Source organism: Myotis brandtii, unplaced genomic scaffold, assembly GCF_000412655.1.
Source record: "Myotis brandtii unplaced genomic scaffold, ASM41265v1 scaffold781, whole genome shotgun sequence".
NCBI classification, from domain to species: Eukaryota; Metazoa; Chordata; class Mammalia; order Chiroptera; family Vespertilionidae; genus Myotis; species Myotis brandtii.
In genome coordinates, this window is record NW_005371136.1 from 24,813 (window position 1) to 42,204 (window position 17,392).

Below are 17,392 nucleotides of genomic sequence, written 5' to 3' on the forward strand. Positions count from 1 at the left end.
GGCACAGGGGTCCGCGGCGCCGTTAGGTCCGCACTCCGAGCCCGCACCGCTGGGATCTTCGAGGTCGCCTAGTTCCAGGATTCAAATACCGCGCCGCTCGCGCCCCCATTGGGCGGCCGTACGCACGGTGCGCTCTTCCCATTGGCTAAGCGGGAGGCATTCCCGCATGCTGATTGGCTGAACTTTCCAGACGTTTGATTGTCATAACAACCGGTTGTTTTTCTGCGTGTCTTTTAAAAAAATCTCGGCCTCCTAGATAAACAATTAAATGTCTCATTGAGAAATCAGACGTAGGGCGTCTTCTCTGAATTTTAATAAGGCCTCAGCTACGGATGTTTCTCTACGTTTGTACTGGGTGGGCGGAAGTTGGCTCTAAGGAGCACCCAGAAAATGCTATTTCTGATCTTTATTCCTCTTCCGGAAATTTCGAGTTGGAGTTCAGGTTGGGTTGGTTTGGGTCGTGAACAGGCGCCCTTGGGTGGCTCAGAGCTGCATTGTATAAGGTAGTTGAGACTCAAACGTGTGCTAAGGGAGTGGGAATTGTGGCGTTTATCCAAAAGCTAAGATTCCCAGGAGAGGCAAAAAGGAGAAAAGGTAAATGCCATTGGTGTGATTTGTGATTCATGTAAGATCTTCATTGTTGCCGGCACCTATTACCATTGCTTGGTATGTGCTTTGGTTGGTGCTCAATAAATTTTCGTTGAATAAGTGATCTATGATGTGCAGAATGCTTTAGAATGAAAAAGAAGGTGTGATCCAGCCTTGAGCAGAAGGCTAGGAGGATCAGGTCAAGACAGGAAAACAGGAAAGGAAAAAGTGAGAAGAACTGGAAAGGGGAGAAGGAAGAGGTAAAGAAAGGCCCAATGCCCACAATAAAGGTAGTGCAATGACTCCTGAAAACAGGCATCATCTAAGCATTTGAGCCAGAATTCCTATCACACCTAGTCTACTCTTTAAAAAATGGTTTACCTCTCTATTATTGGGGTACCAATAAGCCTTAAATGAAGTTAAATAATTTGTATTAAATTCCTTCCCTTGCCCTTGCATCTGACATTTCTAAACCTGTTTCCTCTTTTATAAAACAGGAATTACTACAGCTACTAAGCAGCATAGCAAGATGTTAGTGTACCCATCATCCTATAAGAAAAAGTTTTGGGAAGGAAAATAGATTTTTAATGCATTGGGGTTGTGAGTAAAATTATATTTCTGCTTTATTATTATAATATGGTGTTAAGAGCTACAACTATAAAAGTAATCTTCACCATCTTACAGGGCTTTGTAAACAAAAATGCAACGAGTGGTAAAGTGTTCTTATTAACTAACTTGACATTGTCAAAATAAATTACTTTAATCCATATTAGACATATTGTATTTTCATTATAAATGGAAATAATTTCTTTTGTATCCCTCACTGCAACTAACCTAGAACCTTACAAATTAACTGTGATTCAACCTCTTGTTTAATGTATTATGGTCCTATGTTTTTATGTCCTGTTCCCTCCTGCCTTAGATAACATTGGTCACTCCTCCTATATACTAATTTATATAAACTTTCTCGTTGAAGCCTCATAACAATCCTTATAAAGCAGGTAGTATCCCAATTTTTGTCATTTTTTATTGAGGTAAAATTGACATTAATTTTAGGTGTACAACATGATTCTATATTTGTATATATTGCAGAATGATCATCACAATAATTCGAGTTAACATCTGTCACATATTATCTCAATTTGAAAAAACGAAGGCTCCGAGAAGTTAAATGTCTCAGCTGCAGTCATAGCACTTGAGTTTCAGAGCCAGGATTTGTAATTGGTCTAATCCCAAAGCCTGTGCTCTTTCCACTGCAGTTACCATTTGTTCACTCTATTTACAGTTGGCAGAAAGAGTGAAGACTGGGGAAAGTTTGGAACAGTCCTCGAAGGAAATTGAATAGAAAATTAACCAATTGGTCATGTAAAATTCTACATGATCAATTCACTTTATTTTCATTTCTTGGTCAAGTACTGCTTCAAAAAGATATGCATGTGAACTTCAGTGAGTATGGGGTGAAGGAAGAATATTGCAGGCAGAAGGAGCACCCCAAGAAAAGCACAGAGCACCAGTACTGGACTGGTCTGGTGGGAAACAAAGTGAGTGCTTGCTTTGGCAGGGCCTATTGGGCTTCAAGGTACCTGTTGCCTAGTGTCTTCCAACCCCATGAAAAGGCGTCAGAGACAGAGATTCTGAGGTTCCTACACAAATGTCCAGGCCCTAGAGCACCAAATGGGAATTCTGTTCTGACACCTAAATCCCCCAGCTGGGGGTACAGGCTTGCAGTCTTGGCTATGAGGATTATCCTTCTGAATCACCAAAGATTTGCTTGCTGTTTGACAGACCCTCCTTATTTCCTATTTCTTATTCAGATACCCACTTCTTTCTCCCAGTCTTAGGATTCTTTTGATTCAAGACTTTCCCCCATTGAGACTACTTCACAGTCAGATAGCCACTGTTGGAGAATTTAAAATTTTAGGAGGCAAAAATGCCCAGGTCAAGTCAAGGCTGGAAACCTCATAGCCCTCCTAGAAGTCCCACTAGGACCCTCTGAAACTCAGCCCCAGGTGCTGCTTAATTTCAGCAGATGCACTGCATGTGCTCCAGGTGGGCAGGGGTGTTGGGTTTTGCACCATTTCATCTCCAGTGCCCATAACCAGGTGCTTATTTATTGCTGCATTTTAACGCCAATTCACTTGGGTTACGTGCAAGTGTATCACATAGGACAAGTCCAAAAGCTTACCTCATGTTCCTGGTTTCCTTGAAGAATACTTTCCCCTTCTGTCCTTGGTGACCTTCGGTAGCCATTGTTCCAGATCACAGTGAGGACATCAAGGGCCCAGTGTAATCAATATACCATTAATTTGTGAATGACATAACTGACAAATGATGATTTTCATCAGCTGATTTTGATCAGAACACAGCTGTCTTCCTAATGTGGCACTAATTTCTCTCCCTCAGTTGCTCTTATCCCATTTGTTTCCCACCACCACCCATTTCTGCCTACCAGTTTGATTTCTTCTCTTCTTTCAACTAGCTAGGAGATAAACTAAACTATATTTGATATATTAAAATTAACATGTCGGTGTGCCAGGCACTGCAGGGAACACAGAGAATATAGTATGAGCCATGTCCTCAAGTTCAAAACAAGAAAGGGGATATATAGAAACAAAATTACTCTAAGAGGCAGAACCTATAAAATACTGAGCACAAAGGAGAGATTAATTCAAAATGGGGGGAGATGAAGGAAGGCTTACTAGAAAGGGGACATTTGAGCTGAGCTTTGATGGAGGGTTAGATTTTAGCAGGCGGCAATGGCAAAGGCATTTAAGAAGTGGGAACAATAAGAATAAACCTGTGAAAAAAAGCAATGTATGTAGTCTTGGGCATTTGGATGATAAGTATATTAAAGATAAAGCTGCAAAAGTCCAGAAAATGAGAAATCAAGGACAATTTTTAAGAAGCATAATGACTTTGTCAAAATTTTGCTTTAGAAATCTGACCCCTGAGAGGCATGGAGGGTGGATTAGAGTGGGTGGGAAAGCTAAGGGTTTCCCAGGTGAAACTTGGACGAGTTTGGAGAATGGGAGGGTTGGGGGGGAAGGTTTGAGAGGCATTTTAAGAGAAATGACAGACCCTTGGTTGGAACATCATTCAGAGTGTCATACCCATGCACTAAAAGGTTGCAGTTCCATTCCCAGTCAGGGAATCAATAAACATATCCTTGGGTGAGGATTAAAAAAATAAAGTTTTGCCTGCCGGCATGACTCAATGGTTGAGCGTCAACCCATGAACCAGGAGGTCACAGTTTGATTTCCAGTCAGGGCACACACCCAGGTCGTGGTCTCAATCCCCAGTGTGAGGCATGATTCTCTCATGATTGATGTTCCTATCTCTCTCTCCCTCTCCCTTCCGCTCTGAAATCAATAAAAAAAATTTTGAAAAAAGTTTTCAGGGCTTTGGTTAAAATTTTGTCAAGAGTTACACAAACTAAGTTATAAATAAATATAGTAACTTTCATGATAATTTCTTTCTTACAAAAATAAGGCCTTTTCTTCTGCCTTGCTTGCGTCCATATTGACCTACTGCTTTCACCTTGACCAATACTAGCTCAACATTGTCTTTTCCAGTATTGCTGGCTAGGCAGGGTACATGGGTATGTCCTAGTCTAGGGCCTGTACATTTGCCGAGAAATAGAGACCCTGAGAGGTGGAAAGAAACACCTTTCTAGTGCCTTTATGAGCCTTCACTCAAAATGCTTTCTTAAAATCTGGACCTCACGCTTGTGGATTATCTGTCTTGTTTTTGTTGTTACATTTTAATCAACCAAATGCCTTCTATAAGCAAGGTACTGTGCATATATTAGGGGGAAAAAACAAAAGCAAAAAAACTACATCTCTACCCTCATGGTGCTTAAAATATAGAGATAAGGTACATGAAAGAACAACACCATAATTCACTCATGCTTAGAGAGTGAGTAGAAAGGTAAAAGTTCTGTTGAGGATAAGAAACCATTGACTCGTGTTTTTACATTATGCTGTTCGATTATTCATGCATGTCTGGTTCACTGTTATAAGATAAACATTGTGAGACACTAAGTTTTGTATCATATCCTAGTCAGCCTTAGTGGGATATTAAGGAGCTGAAGAATTCAAAGAATGTCCCAACTAGCATATCAAGTTGACTTTTTCTGTTGCAGCCCCAATTCTAGGCTATGCTGTGCCTGTGAGGTGTGCAGGTCCATTGGGACATGAGAGCCAGTCCCATCATCACATAGATGATGGTGTCTCATTTCTCTTCAGTTTGTAATCCTTTTACAATCCATTCTTATTCCTCCTATTTTCACACCTGTTTTTCTGGAAACCTGTGCTCCCTTAGAAAATACCACCATTCCAAGACCTAACTCACACCTAACATGGAATTATGTAATTCCATAAATGTTCAGACCACCTCTGGAATAATGATCGTTAATAGGTGTTGTACTTTGAAGAACATTAATAAACTAGAAGTATCCAGAAAATGGTGATAAGAACAGCTACGAGGCTTAAGATTCAGTTTAAACAAAAACAAAGGTTCTAAGGATCTTTCACTTGTAGACCTAAAGAAGTCAAGACAGCAGTCCTACCATAAATATCTGAGGAGCTAGCAAATAGCAAGAAACCAGATTTATGCTCTAGAACAGTGATGGCGAACCTATGACATGCGTGTCAGAGGTGACACGCGAACTCATTTTTTTGGTTGATTTTTCTTTGTTAAATGGCATTTAAATATCCTATCTAATAAAAAAATATAAATCTTTGTTTTACTATGGTTGCAAATATCAAAAAATTTCTATATGTGACACGGCACCAGAGTTAAGTTAGGGTTTTTCAAAATGCTGACACGCCGAGCTCAAAAGGTTCGCCATCACGGTGCTGTCCTCTCCTCTGTTTTTACTCTTTTTACTTATGCTCTCCCCTCTGTCTGAAGTGCCATGTCCCCTGCATGTCACCAGACTGACTCTTGCTCCTTTAAAAAGACTCAGCTCAGCCCCTACCCTCATTCCATCCCATCCCAGGCTAGGAGACTTCCCTGGAATCCCGAGTCCCTGCCTGAGTCACCGTCCCAGTACTTAACCCTTTGACTGGACTTGGTGATTTCTCCCACTACCAGGGGTGGGCAAACTTTTTGACTCGAGGGCCACAATGGGTTCTTAAACTGGACCGGAGGGCCGGAACAAAAGCATGGATGGAGTGTTTGTGTGAACTAATATAAATTCAAAGTAAACATCATTACATAAAAGGGTACGGTCGTAGTTTGCCCACGGCTGGACTAGACTGTTCAGTCAGGTTCAATAAGCAACATTCAGGATTCAGAAAATTTGGTTCACATTAGGCCCATTATTTTAAAACGAGTCCAGTGGGAGCAGAACTTGTCATCACCTATGCTCATGTGTACATCCTACCCTCTTCTCAACTGTACCTGAGCCAATGGTTCTTTTATTTAAAATGAAGAGAAGTTCTCTAAGACAACAAATGTCATGTTCTGAAGTCAAGGAGCCTGCGTGTCAGAGGGGACCACTCCGTGGCTTCCAGATGCGACTCTTTGGACAACATCAGACCATCTGTCTTTGGTGGCCACCAGTGTCAACCCTGTAGGGTTTCCTTCCTTTATCTTTCTCCCTCCAGTTACCATAGCTCTGGAGTATGGAGAGCAAGTCATTGACCTGGAGGAAAACACATACACCGATGTGCAGGACAGCACAACGTTCCTTCTTATACTGGACCATGCTATCATTATAAGAATGAGATTAGCTACTTATTCTAATTATGGAATAAGATCTCATAAACTGTAGCTGCACCAGGGACTTGATAATGTCCAAACATCTGAATGAAAGCAACAACTGCCCCCCCTCGAAATAAAAAAAATGTCATTTACTCAATTTCCAGTGTAATGAAGCTGAGGAACAGGACACTCAGACACTTGCTTTACTGACAGATTACTCGGCTCAATGGTGTTACAGTGCACAGAAGCTCTGCCTCGGAGACACTGTTCCTGCTAACCCGGCAGCTGAGCCGAGCGTGAGGTTACTGTCCCCTTCACTGAGCTAACTGCTGAAAACCTGACAGCCTCAGAAACACGGAAAACCTCTTGATCCACACCCTGCTGAGACGAAAAGCCATTTTAAATGAGCTGTCTGCACATTCTGACCTCATGATAGAATGTTCCAGTGTAGCCGAGCCTGCCATTCCCATTAGCAGGCTTTAATGAAACAGCGCGGGCCTTACCTTTCTCGTGAGTGGGACTTCTATGGGCACAGGAACGACCTCAGCCAGCAGGCAGCCGTAGAAGGCCACCAAAAATTTATATATGTGACACGGCACCAGAGTTAAGTTAGGGTTTTTCAAAATGCTGACACGCCGAGCTCAAAAGGTTCGCCATCACTGCTCTAGAATATAGAATAGGACCCTATGTGAGCTTATAGGAAGATCTATCAAAGGAAAAGAATGATTGCAACTGTTTACAAAAGAAATGTGCTTCTTCAATAAGTAGTGACCTCTGCCCAGCCAGCTCAATGGTTGAGTGTCGATCCATGAACCAGGAGGTCATGGTTCAATTTCAGTCCGAGCACATGCCTGGGTTGCATTGCAGTCTTGATCCTGAGTAGGGGGCATGCAGGAGGCAGTCAATCAATGATTCTCTCTCATCATTGATGTTTCTATTCCTCTCCCCCTCTCCTTTCCTCTCTCTGAAATCAATTAAAACATTTTTCTTTTTTTAAAGCCGTGACCCATCATCTCTGGAAGAACATAACCAGAGGCATGATAATTGCATTAGTCAGGGTTCTCCAGAGGTAGCTGATAGATTATGGAAGCTGATAAATCCCATAATCCAGTCTGCAATCTGGAGACCAGGGAGAGTCTATGGTGGAGTTCCAGTCCAAAGGTGACAGGCTAGAGACACAAGAAGAGCCTCACTTTGAGTCCAAAAGCAGGAGAAAAACGATTCCCAGCTCCAAGGCAGTCAGGCAGGAGGAATTCTCCCTCATTTACAGGTGAGGGGCTGGGGAGGCAAATCTTTTTGTTCTATTCAGGCCTTCAACTGATTGGATGGGGCCCACCCACATTAGGGAGGGCAATCTGCTTTACATAGTCTACAGATTCTAAAGTTCATCTCATCTAGAAACACTCCCACAGATACACCCAGAATAACATTTGAGCAAATGTCTGGGCACTTCATGGTGCAGTCAAGCTGACACAAAATTAACCATTACAATAATCATCTATCAAGAACACCACAGAAAGAATTTCTAAATTATACAAAGATATTGTAGTCAAAGGACCAGAAACCCTAGCCATCTCCATCCCGTAAGTTTTTCTCAAATATCAGCATAGGAAAGCGATTCCGCTGATGATTATACTTAAGAACAGAGACCATTTTGCACATACGGCTTCTCCAATTCTAGACTTTGTTTTAGGGGTGGGGGACTAAATACATTCAGGAAGCTTGTACTCGGAATTCTAACAAAGCAATGGGGCTTTGCTGTGATAGAGTAAGGATGGCCACAATTTTTTGCTACCGCTTCTATTAACAGGTATAGTCTATCTCCCCTCCCCTTGAATCTGGGCTAGCCGCATTACTCACTTTGACCAACAGAAGGTGATAAAATGATACTGTGCCTGTTCCAGGCCTGGCAGTTTCTTCTTTCTTAGAGCTCTGAGCCAGCATGTAAACAGGTCTACCAAGCTATCCCTCAGAGGTCACACTGAGAGAAATGCCCAGTGAGTTTTCAGCTGCCCCAGCCACCACAGCGGAAGCATCAGACATCTAAAGGGGGCCATAGTGGACATTCTACCCCAGTGGAGCTCCCGGCTGAATGCAGCCACGTGAACACGTCATACCACACTGAGAGATGAGCTACTCCTGCCCTGTCCAAGTTGTACAACTACCAGCAAATGTTGTGTTTTAAGCCACTAAGATTTGGGGTGGTTTGTTACAGGAAAGAGATGCACTTATTTGGGGCATCCGCAATCTTTGCACCAAGTAAGCCTTTTTGTTTGCTGGAATAGTCTTTGGTAGGATTTTGGCCACATAAGTCCAGGTGTCTATAGACTAGGTCTTGACATAGGAGATAAGAGTTATTAACTGTGATGTTTTGTTTTAAATGCAGTCATGTGGTCACTGACAGGCCACATACATGAAGGTGGAGATAAAAAATTCCTAGTGCCTAGTGATATGGTAGCTGTCATACCATCATAGCACAAAGGTTGCAAAAGTCAGCAAGGCTGAGGGTGAGATGGCCAACAACTTTAACCTGGGTGTGGATGGGGATGACTTTGAGAAGCTCCTTTTTTTTTTTCTTTTAATTTTTTTTATTGCTTAAAGTATTACAAAGGGTATTACATATGTGTCCTTTTTTTCCTCGCCCTTGACAATCCCCTGGCCTCCCCTACCCCCCAGTGTCTTATGTCCATTGGTTATGCTTATATGCATGCATACAAGTCCTTCGGTTGATCTCTTACCCCCTTCCCTCCTGCCCCCCAACCCTCCCCTGCCTTCCCGCTGCAGTTTGACAATCTGTTTGAGGCAGCTCTGCCTCTGTATCTATTATTGTTCAAAAGTTTATAATGGTCTCTATTATCCATGAATGTGTGAGATCATGTGGTATTTTTCCTTCATTGACTGGCTTATTTCACTTAGCATAATGCTCTCCAGTTCCATCCATGCCTTTGCAAATGGTAAGAGTTCCTTCTTTTTTATAGCAGCATAGTATTCCATCGTGTAGATGTACCACAGTTTTCTAATCCATTCATCTACTGATGGGCACTTAGGCTGTTTCCAGATCTTAGCTATGGTGAATGAGAAGCTCCTTAAAGGTGGTTCCTGAGGAACTGACTAATGAGTTGTGGGAAATGGAACAGCAACACATAGCTGAAGAAGAGGCAAGGAAAAAGAAAACCAGAAGAAAAAGAAGACACCTCCCTCCCAAGAAAATTCAGTGAAGGGTGTAGCAGAAGCTTTTGCAGACCTCAGAAAGCTCATTAAAAAGTGTGAAAATATGTCTCTCCCTTCCTCTCTGAAATCAACAAAAATATATTTTAAAAAGCATTTTAAAAAAGTGTGAAAACATGGACCCCAACATTGAAAGGTTTTCATTAATAGAGGAATGTTCATGGTTCGCATCTGGCTACAAGCAAATCTATGAAGATAACGTTAATTTATTATTGGAAAAATATATATTTTAAAAATATATTTTTATTGATTTCAGAGAGGAAGGGAGAGGGAGAGAGATAGAAACATCAATGATGAGAGAGAATCATTGATCGGTTGCCTCCTGCAAGGCCCACACTGGGGATCAAGCCCACAACCTGGGCATGTACTCTTGACTGGGAATCGAACTGTGACCTCCTAGTTCATACCGTAGGCCGATGCTCAACTACTGAGCCACACCAGCTGGGCTGCCTAACACAATTAGGAGAGAATGAAAAATTCTAGTTGTTAGTTTCTCCATAAAATTTTCTTTTAGGTCAGAGAGAATAAATGGTTTCCTCTCCTGCACCAATTCTGATCCACTAGCAGTAGCTGCCTAACACACAGCACTGGATGGTTCTGGTGGGTGATGCTCCTTGCTGTGACTGCAAGGCAAGGGAAGAAAGCACATGTGCTGGGATTCTTCTGACCCTCTGGTAGGAGAAAAACTCCAACTCATCAGAGAAGGGCTGAAGAGGATTGTTTCTGCTTTTCTAGTAATTAGCTGCTTGTATATAAGAGAAAGATTAGCACAAACCCTGATCTACAGTTCCGTACCTTGCTAGGCTACAATTTGTAACCAAAGGCAAGTATGCACTATATGCTCTTCATACTCACTGTCTCATTTAATTCTAATAACCTAACTTCTGTTTTATAAAAATTAAAAAATGAGGCTCAGAAAGCTTCAGTTGTTCAAAACCGCACAATTCAAAGCCCAAGTCTGTCTGACACTAAAGCATCCCAAAAATCATTTGTGTGGCCTATGACAGGATACACAGGAGAGAGGAGACTGTCCCTATTAGGCCCAACCACAAAATTGGTAACATTTAACTTTCTCAGTAAGAAATATTTGTTTTGGATATGAGTCTTAATTGAAGAAAATTACTGAAATCTATAACTCAGAGGATATTTTGATCTTGATATATCCAATATCGTGACACATATTGGATAAGACTTGAATAAACAAGAAAATTTACTGTTTCCAGAGGTTTTGTAAGTTAAGTGAAAAATCAGGATGCATTTACTATGGAATTAAACTATTCCCACTTATGAAACACTAATAATGAAATGTCCACAGAGTTTATATTTTAATTTCAGTGTTACAAATACCATTTTTAAAACAGAGCTAGTTTTCTGTATGTCAAAGCATTATGGTTCAATTGATGAAGTGTGTTTGCAGCTAAAATAAAGTCACCAGAGTAAGAAAAATGTTTCAAATATCAGTTTATCACTTGCATATTAACAACAATAAAAATAAGGATTTGCTGACAAAAGAATTTTAAAGTATTTGGACAACTATCACTGAAATTTTCATTTTGACATAAGATGCAGCAAAATATGTAAAACACCAAAACAAAGCACAAAAAGTTAAAATATTAAAAATTTTCTTCCTTACTTGTTCATTACTAATCACATTTTCCTTTAACTAACTACAGTACCTTATAAGCTCCTGCATTAACAATTCAGGTTTATGCCACAAATACTTGCATTAAATAAATTTTAAAATAATAAGGCTTTATCTAATAAAAATTCAGTAGCAATTATTGAACAGGTCAACAGGTAGTTGTGCATCTAAATCTGATGAAATCTTAAAAAATAGAGAAATCTATCTGCACTTTTTGTGTTTTGGGAACATCAAGAGGAGTCCTTTATGTAGAATTCTCCCCATCTTATCCCTTGGCACAGACCCTGGGTTTTCCAGTGGCAAAGTCCTACATCCACCACAGGCTCCTTGAAGACAGGCTACTTGCTCTTTCCCCAGTAAGATGGCAGACATGAACCACTCTTTCATTCTCTGGCCTCCCCGAGCCCCTGCCCGCCACCCTTCTACATCTGCAGCTTAATCAAGTATTTTTAAAAATATTATTTTATATCCAAATTTCTTTACCACAGTCCATCTTCCATCTCTACACACACTATGTTGAAGCATGTTTGATATTGACAATTACTACAGTGTAACATTTAATAATACAAAAAAGACAAATAGCCATAACTAAATGAATACAAACACCAAAAGCAAATTTGCACTTGTCAATTATGCAAATGTCAACTTCAGAGAGATCACTATTTTTGAATTCCAAGATGTTTAATGTAAACTGTTTTACAAAAACTAATTATAAAACACAAAGACAATAGAAATATAAGTTATTTATTAATCAATCCACTTACAAAGCAGGTGGCTTAATGCAAGCTTATTGACATCTTCACATATGATCCATGGGAACATGTCTTCCACATACAGACAGTGATGTTACTGACTGATGCATTTGCAATCTGGGACATATTAAGCATATTTAAACAAATAAAATTAGGCTATCCTGTATATGAAAGCATCTTGATAATATGCATCTTGAAGTGGATTAAAACTTTCTCCAAAGGAGAAATGTTAGTATGTTAACTTAACTTTATATTCTATATTATGCAGTAAATCTTAACTATTGAAATTAAAAATTTTAAATCAGTGATCGACTCTTGGTTAATGTATGAAGTGGGAGTCTAAAATCAGAGCAACAGTAGGTTGACAGTATAATTTGTGCCTCACAGTATCTGCAGATTTACTGTTTTCAAGTTTAAAGAGAAATAAAACAAGAGACATGTAGATTCAGCTAACTTTATTTATCTTTAAACTAATAAAAATCCCTTAAAAGTGATCCTGGGACCTTTAGTATGAATGCATAGATAATCGCTAATGACTGCAATTCTAAATCCTGACTGAATGTGTGTACAAAATCAGTGTAAGCAGATATCTTTACTACACGTGCTTAGCAGAAGACTAAACAAATTCTACATGTCTTCTTCAATTTCCCCAAAATTTTGTTAAATCTGCAAGTATGTACAATCCAGCTAATTGAAATTAATATTTAGTGTTTATCAGAGCTGTTTCACAGCAGCAAAAACTGAACCAGGGAAATAAAGTTCTAAACGAAGTAGGAAAAAGATAAATATAATCAGAACAGCAGTTTAAATGTATAATATCAATATCAACTCTCTGCATTGTGTTGAAAGGAAAAGGATACACCAAGAAAATTTCTATTGATCACTGGTGATGTGAATACCACCTGCATCTGATTGAATATGGTTTGTATTCTGTTCCCAGTATTAAGGATGGTATTTAACTCAGAACTCCATATTGTAAATATACAGCAGCCATTTTGTCCTAATTAAGGAATGTCTTAATACACAATATTATCATTTTCTAGAGGATCTTTATACATCAAACTAAAGTACATGATTGATTAAATTAAAGGTTAGTAATGGATAAAAAAAATTCATAATTCTTAAGACCTGATACTATGTAAAAAACAAAAAGACCACAAAATTCTACTTACTAAAGCAGCTAATCTTGCCTGCAAGTTTAGGGTCACAAGCCCATAATATGTGCAAAGAAATGCAATACAAGGAACCATGCAAAAATACAGTAAAATGATACAGGAAAAATGTCAAATCTAGAAAAAAAGCTTTTATAAATACATCAAAATCAACTGTATACATAAACTGTAGGTCTAGCATTAGTTGTACCATATAGCAGAGCCAGCACTCTAAGTTCAAGGCTTCCAAATCTGCGCAGGTAAGTCATGCCATCTTTGGTTGAACTGCAGTACCGGGAGGATGGGAATGAGAGGGAGGGCAAGAGTTCTGAAACATGGTGTCAACTTTCACTTGGCAGCTGGGCTTCAATGTCCACTCTGCATATGGGGCACTTCTTATTGGTAATCAACCACTGGTCAACACACACTTGGTGGAAAAGGTGCATACAGGGAAGGCGTCTATTACAGGCAAACAAAACAAAAAGCAAAATTAATTTTATGACAACTGCATGTGGCATTTCCTTTTAAACAAATGATACGTGTAATTGTAATGTTTTTAAGTTATTAGACATCTTCCTCTTCCATTCAAAACAATAAAACACCGCTCTAATAAGAGTTATACCTATATTAAATTAACCCTCTGAGTAATACAATGTATAAATGAACAAGATAATTGCATAGCAATGAAACCAAATCATGTAATATCTCAAGAATTTTAAGAACAATTACTCTGGCAATTAATGCTATTTTTGTTTCTATATGTGAGCTGCCAATACACTGAAGTTGCCAGTACCTTCTCTGTTATGTAATCATTACAAAATCATTACATTATTGAAGTGCTTTAAATATATATAATTAAATCTCTCTCAAAAACATCAGAATTCATATTATAAATATTTAGCAGCCATGTCATACTAATTAAGGGATTTAATATCAATATTATTTTCTATCTAGAGGATCTTTATATATTAAACTTAAGTACATGATTGATTAAAGGTTAGTATTATATTGTTTACAACATAACTGTTGCATTAACTGTTACATTGACTTAATACTATGCTACTTTTATAAAAGTAGGTTAAAAGGAGATGTTTACTTAAGTACACTACACTAAGTTATCAATTAGAAATTGAGAAATAAAAAAAAACTAGGAAATCCAGGGTAACATTAAATCTAAGTGTAACAGTGGGATATAAGTTACTGACTTAAGTACCCATTCCTACTTCCATCTACTGTTAAGAGTTGTCATACATTTTCAGACTTCCTAATAGTTTGCAAAAATAGTAGCTAAAAAGAAGTGTTGCAATTACTCATTATTGACAATATTGTCAATAATGTAAAAACTATCTTCCATATTTATAAATCTTCATTGGAAATACAATGTTCAAAAAAACCTTATATGTGATATAAAAGACAATTGTTTATATTTTTCTCTCTCGGCCAATTGAAAAAATATGACAAAATTATCCTTATAAATTAGGGCAACAAAATTACCATATGGTTCTGTTACATATATATAGAACCTGTTTCACATGGGATTATGTTACATTAGAAAAAAAGAACTAGAAACAAAACAATTACTTAAGAGATTATAAGAAAATGCCTAAAATTAATATTGAGTTAATTTAATAACATTTTCTAAATCACAGAGTTGCAAGAAGAGAGTAGTCCTACAAGTTAAGAGGAAATTTTAAGATAAAATCCATTTATAAAAGATGCTATAGCCCAACCGGTGTTGAGCGTCCACCTATGAACCAGGAGGTTACAGTTCAATTCCTGTTCAGGGCACATGCCCAGCTTGTGGGCTCGATCCCCATTGTGGGGTGTGCAAGAGGCAGCCAATCAATAATTCACTCTCATCATTGATGTTTCTCTCTTCCTCTCCCTTCCTTTCTGAAATCAATAAAAATATATTTTTTAAAAAGATGCTGTAAAATAAATTATATGGAGCTAAACTGGATCTCCCCCGTCTAAGCCTCAAAAGCCTCTCAAATTCTCCTTTCCCCAAGATTTGTAGAAGACAATTTTGACCACAAAATTTCCATGGCCGACTCATGGTGTGGCCCAAAAATAGGCAGTACATTTCCCATCCCTTTATTGGCAAGATGGAGGCTTTAATCTTTTTACTCTTTCACTCACTATAAGAAGCCAATTCTATATGTCAGAGATTGGTAATAGGGTATGCCAGGAATAATCTTTATTCAGTTTCTAGTCTACTTTTAAATAAATATAATCTCTTGTACAGTTTTGACAACAGATTTTAGATAATTAGCATCTAGTTACCTCACATCTTCACCTTCCTCTAAAATAGACAAACAGATAGTACATTTTTCCTCTGTGTCCTCCTCAGTCCCTTCTTCCCCATCTTGTTTGCAGTGCAGTTTCCTCTGTGAGAACCAATCAGTTGTTACCTTGTTAGTAGAGATGACATTATTGAACAACTGAGTAAAGTTTGTGTTTATTTGAAATACAAAATAAAACAAAACCACACATTCACCCACAACTTATTTCCCAGGTTCAACTGTCATGAATTAATGGATGACTTAAGTGACTATCACCAACTAAATGTTTCGTTATGACCCTTAAATAATCAATCAGCAGCAAAATCAAAGTTAACAGAAATTCATTAGTTCGAAATCTATTATTTTTAATCCACAAAAAGGATGATACACAATATAAACTCTCACTGTCCTATCATGAGCATAGCTAAATAAACTTTATTTTAATAATGAATGTTTCAAAAAAACATTCAAATTAATTAATGCTAATTACAGTACTTAGCTTAGACAATTGAAAGGACTTAAATTTAATGCTCATACCCCATTAATACACTTAGAAAACAGATGAAAAATACAAAGAATAATTTTTACAATTTATTATTCTCTGTACAGCACAGAACATTGTTTGTAGAAAGAAACTTATTTAACATGTTTATTTCACAACTTCTTGATATACTACTACATAAGGAATTGGGGATAGAATATTAGAAATGTACATTAACTAAATGTCCATCAAAATAAGTGGCTGGTTAAATTACGGAATTCTGTATATGCTATTAAATAAAGAATATGGGTGATCTGTGAGTGAAGATACAGAATGAAAAGAGAATGTGCCAAACTGTGTGCACAGCAACCCCTTTGTGTTATTTTTTTCAAAGTGGAAGAAAAATATATACATATGCACATTATTATAAATGTATAAAAATATTTGAAAGATTACCTAAAATTCCTTAACCATTATTTTTCTTCTGAGAAGGAAGACTGGTAACAGTCAGCAGGGCAATAAACTTCAGGGTATATATTTTTTTATACTTTGAATATTTTTAAGGATATGTATATATTGTTTTAATAATAAATAATGTATTTGTTATAATGCACAAACTAAAAAAAAGGTCCATATTAAATGTATCCATTTTAATAACAATGTAGATGTTTTACAGAGTAAATTCTTACCTTTTTGTATTTATGTGGATATGTACATCTTTCAATTGTTCCCTGGGATGCTCCACGATTGACATTTCCTAATCTTTCTTCCAAATGAATCAGTTCCTGAAAGTGAAGAATAATTAGTATTAAAAACCAGGATGGTTATTCCTTAAACAGCACTGTCAATATTGTAAAAGAAATAAAGTTCCATATTTATAAACCTGCAATACAATGCAAATAGTGTTCAAAAAGCTATAGTTAGTGCCTGAGCAGTGTGGCCCAGTGATTGAGCATCAACACATGAACCAGGTGGTCACAGTTTGATTCCTACACAGGCCACATGCCTGGGTTGTGGGTTCAATCCCTAGTAGGGGGCATGCAGGAGGCAGCCAATCAGTGATTCTCTCTAATCATTGATGTTTCTATACCTCCACCCTTTCCCTTTCTCTCTGAAATAAAAATATACATTAAAAAAAAAGAAGTGGTATGGAAAAATTATTGTTATAGATTAGAGCAACATATTCCCACATAGTATTATGTAAGTCAGTATGTATGCATGTACAGCAGGGGTGGGGAACCTTTTTTCTGCCAAGGGCCATTTGGATATTTATAATACAACTAGAGGCCCGGTGCACAAAAATTTGTGCCCTCGGGGGGTGGGGGGAGGGGGGTCCCCCAGCCCGGCCTGTGCCCTCTCGCAGTCTGGGACCCCTCGGGAGATAACGACCTGCTGGCTTAGGCCTGCTCCCGGGTGGCAGAGGGCAGGCCCAATCCCTAAGTGCAGCCCCTGGTCAGGCTCAGAGCAGGGCCGATTGGGGAGTTGGGGCACCGCCCCGTCATGCACAGAGCAGGGCGGATCAGGAGGTTGGGGCGCTGCACCCTGTCACACTCAGGGCAGGG

General features: G+C 38.6%; 2 protein-coding genes across 9 annotated transcripts in view; both read right to left on the reverse strand.

Annotated features, from left to right (window-relative positions):
* Nucleotides 1-109, reverse strand: part of CCNB2 (cyclin B2) — a 20,162-nt gene extending 20,053 nt beyond the window's left edge. The window contains exon 1 of the mRNA XM_005883290.2: nt 35-109. Within this exon, the coding sequence (XP_005883352.1) occupies nt 35-109 (75 nt within the window). The remainder of the gene's footprint in view (nt 1-34) is intronic.
* Nucleotides 110-11,892: 11,783 nt separating this feature from the next.
* Nucleotides 11,893-17,392, reverse strand: part of RNF111 (ring finger protein 111) — a 103,762-nt gene continuing 98,262 nt past the window's right edge. For 4 of the 8 annotated variants that reach the window (XM_014530876.1, XM_014530879.1, XM_014530874.1 and 1 more), the window contains 3 exons: nt 16,520-16,615; nt 15,351-15,478; nt 11,895-13,526 (listed from right to left, as the gene is read on the reverse strand). In XM_014530876.1, coding sequence (XP_014386362.1) covers nt 13,409-13,526; nt 15,351-15,478; nt 16,520-16,615 — 342 coding nt within the window. In that variant the 3' untranslated portion in view covers nt 11,895-13,408. Of the gene's footprint in view, nt 13,527-15,350; nt 15,479-16,519; nt 16,616-17,392 lie in introns of all 8 variants that reach the window. The other 4 variants (XM_014530877.1, XM_005883279.2, XM_005883281.2 and 1 more) reach the window with 3 other exon arrangements.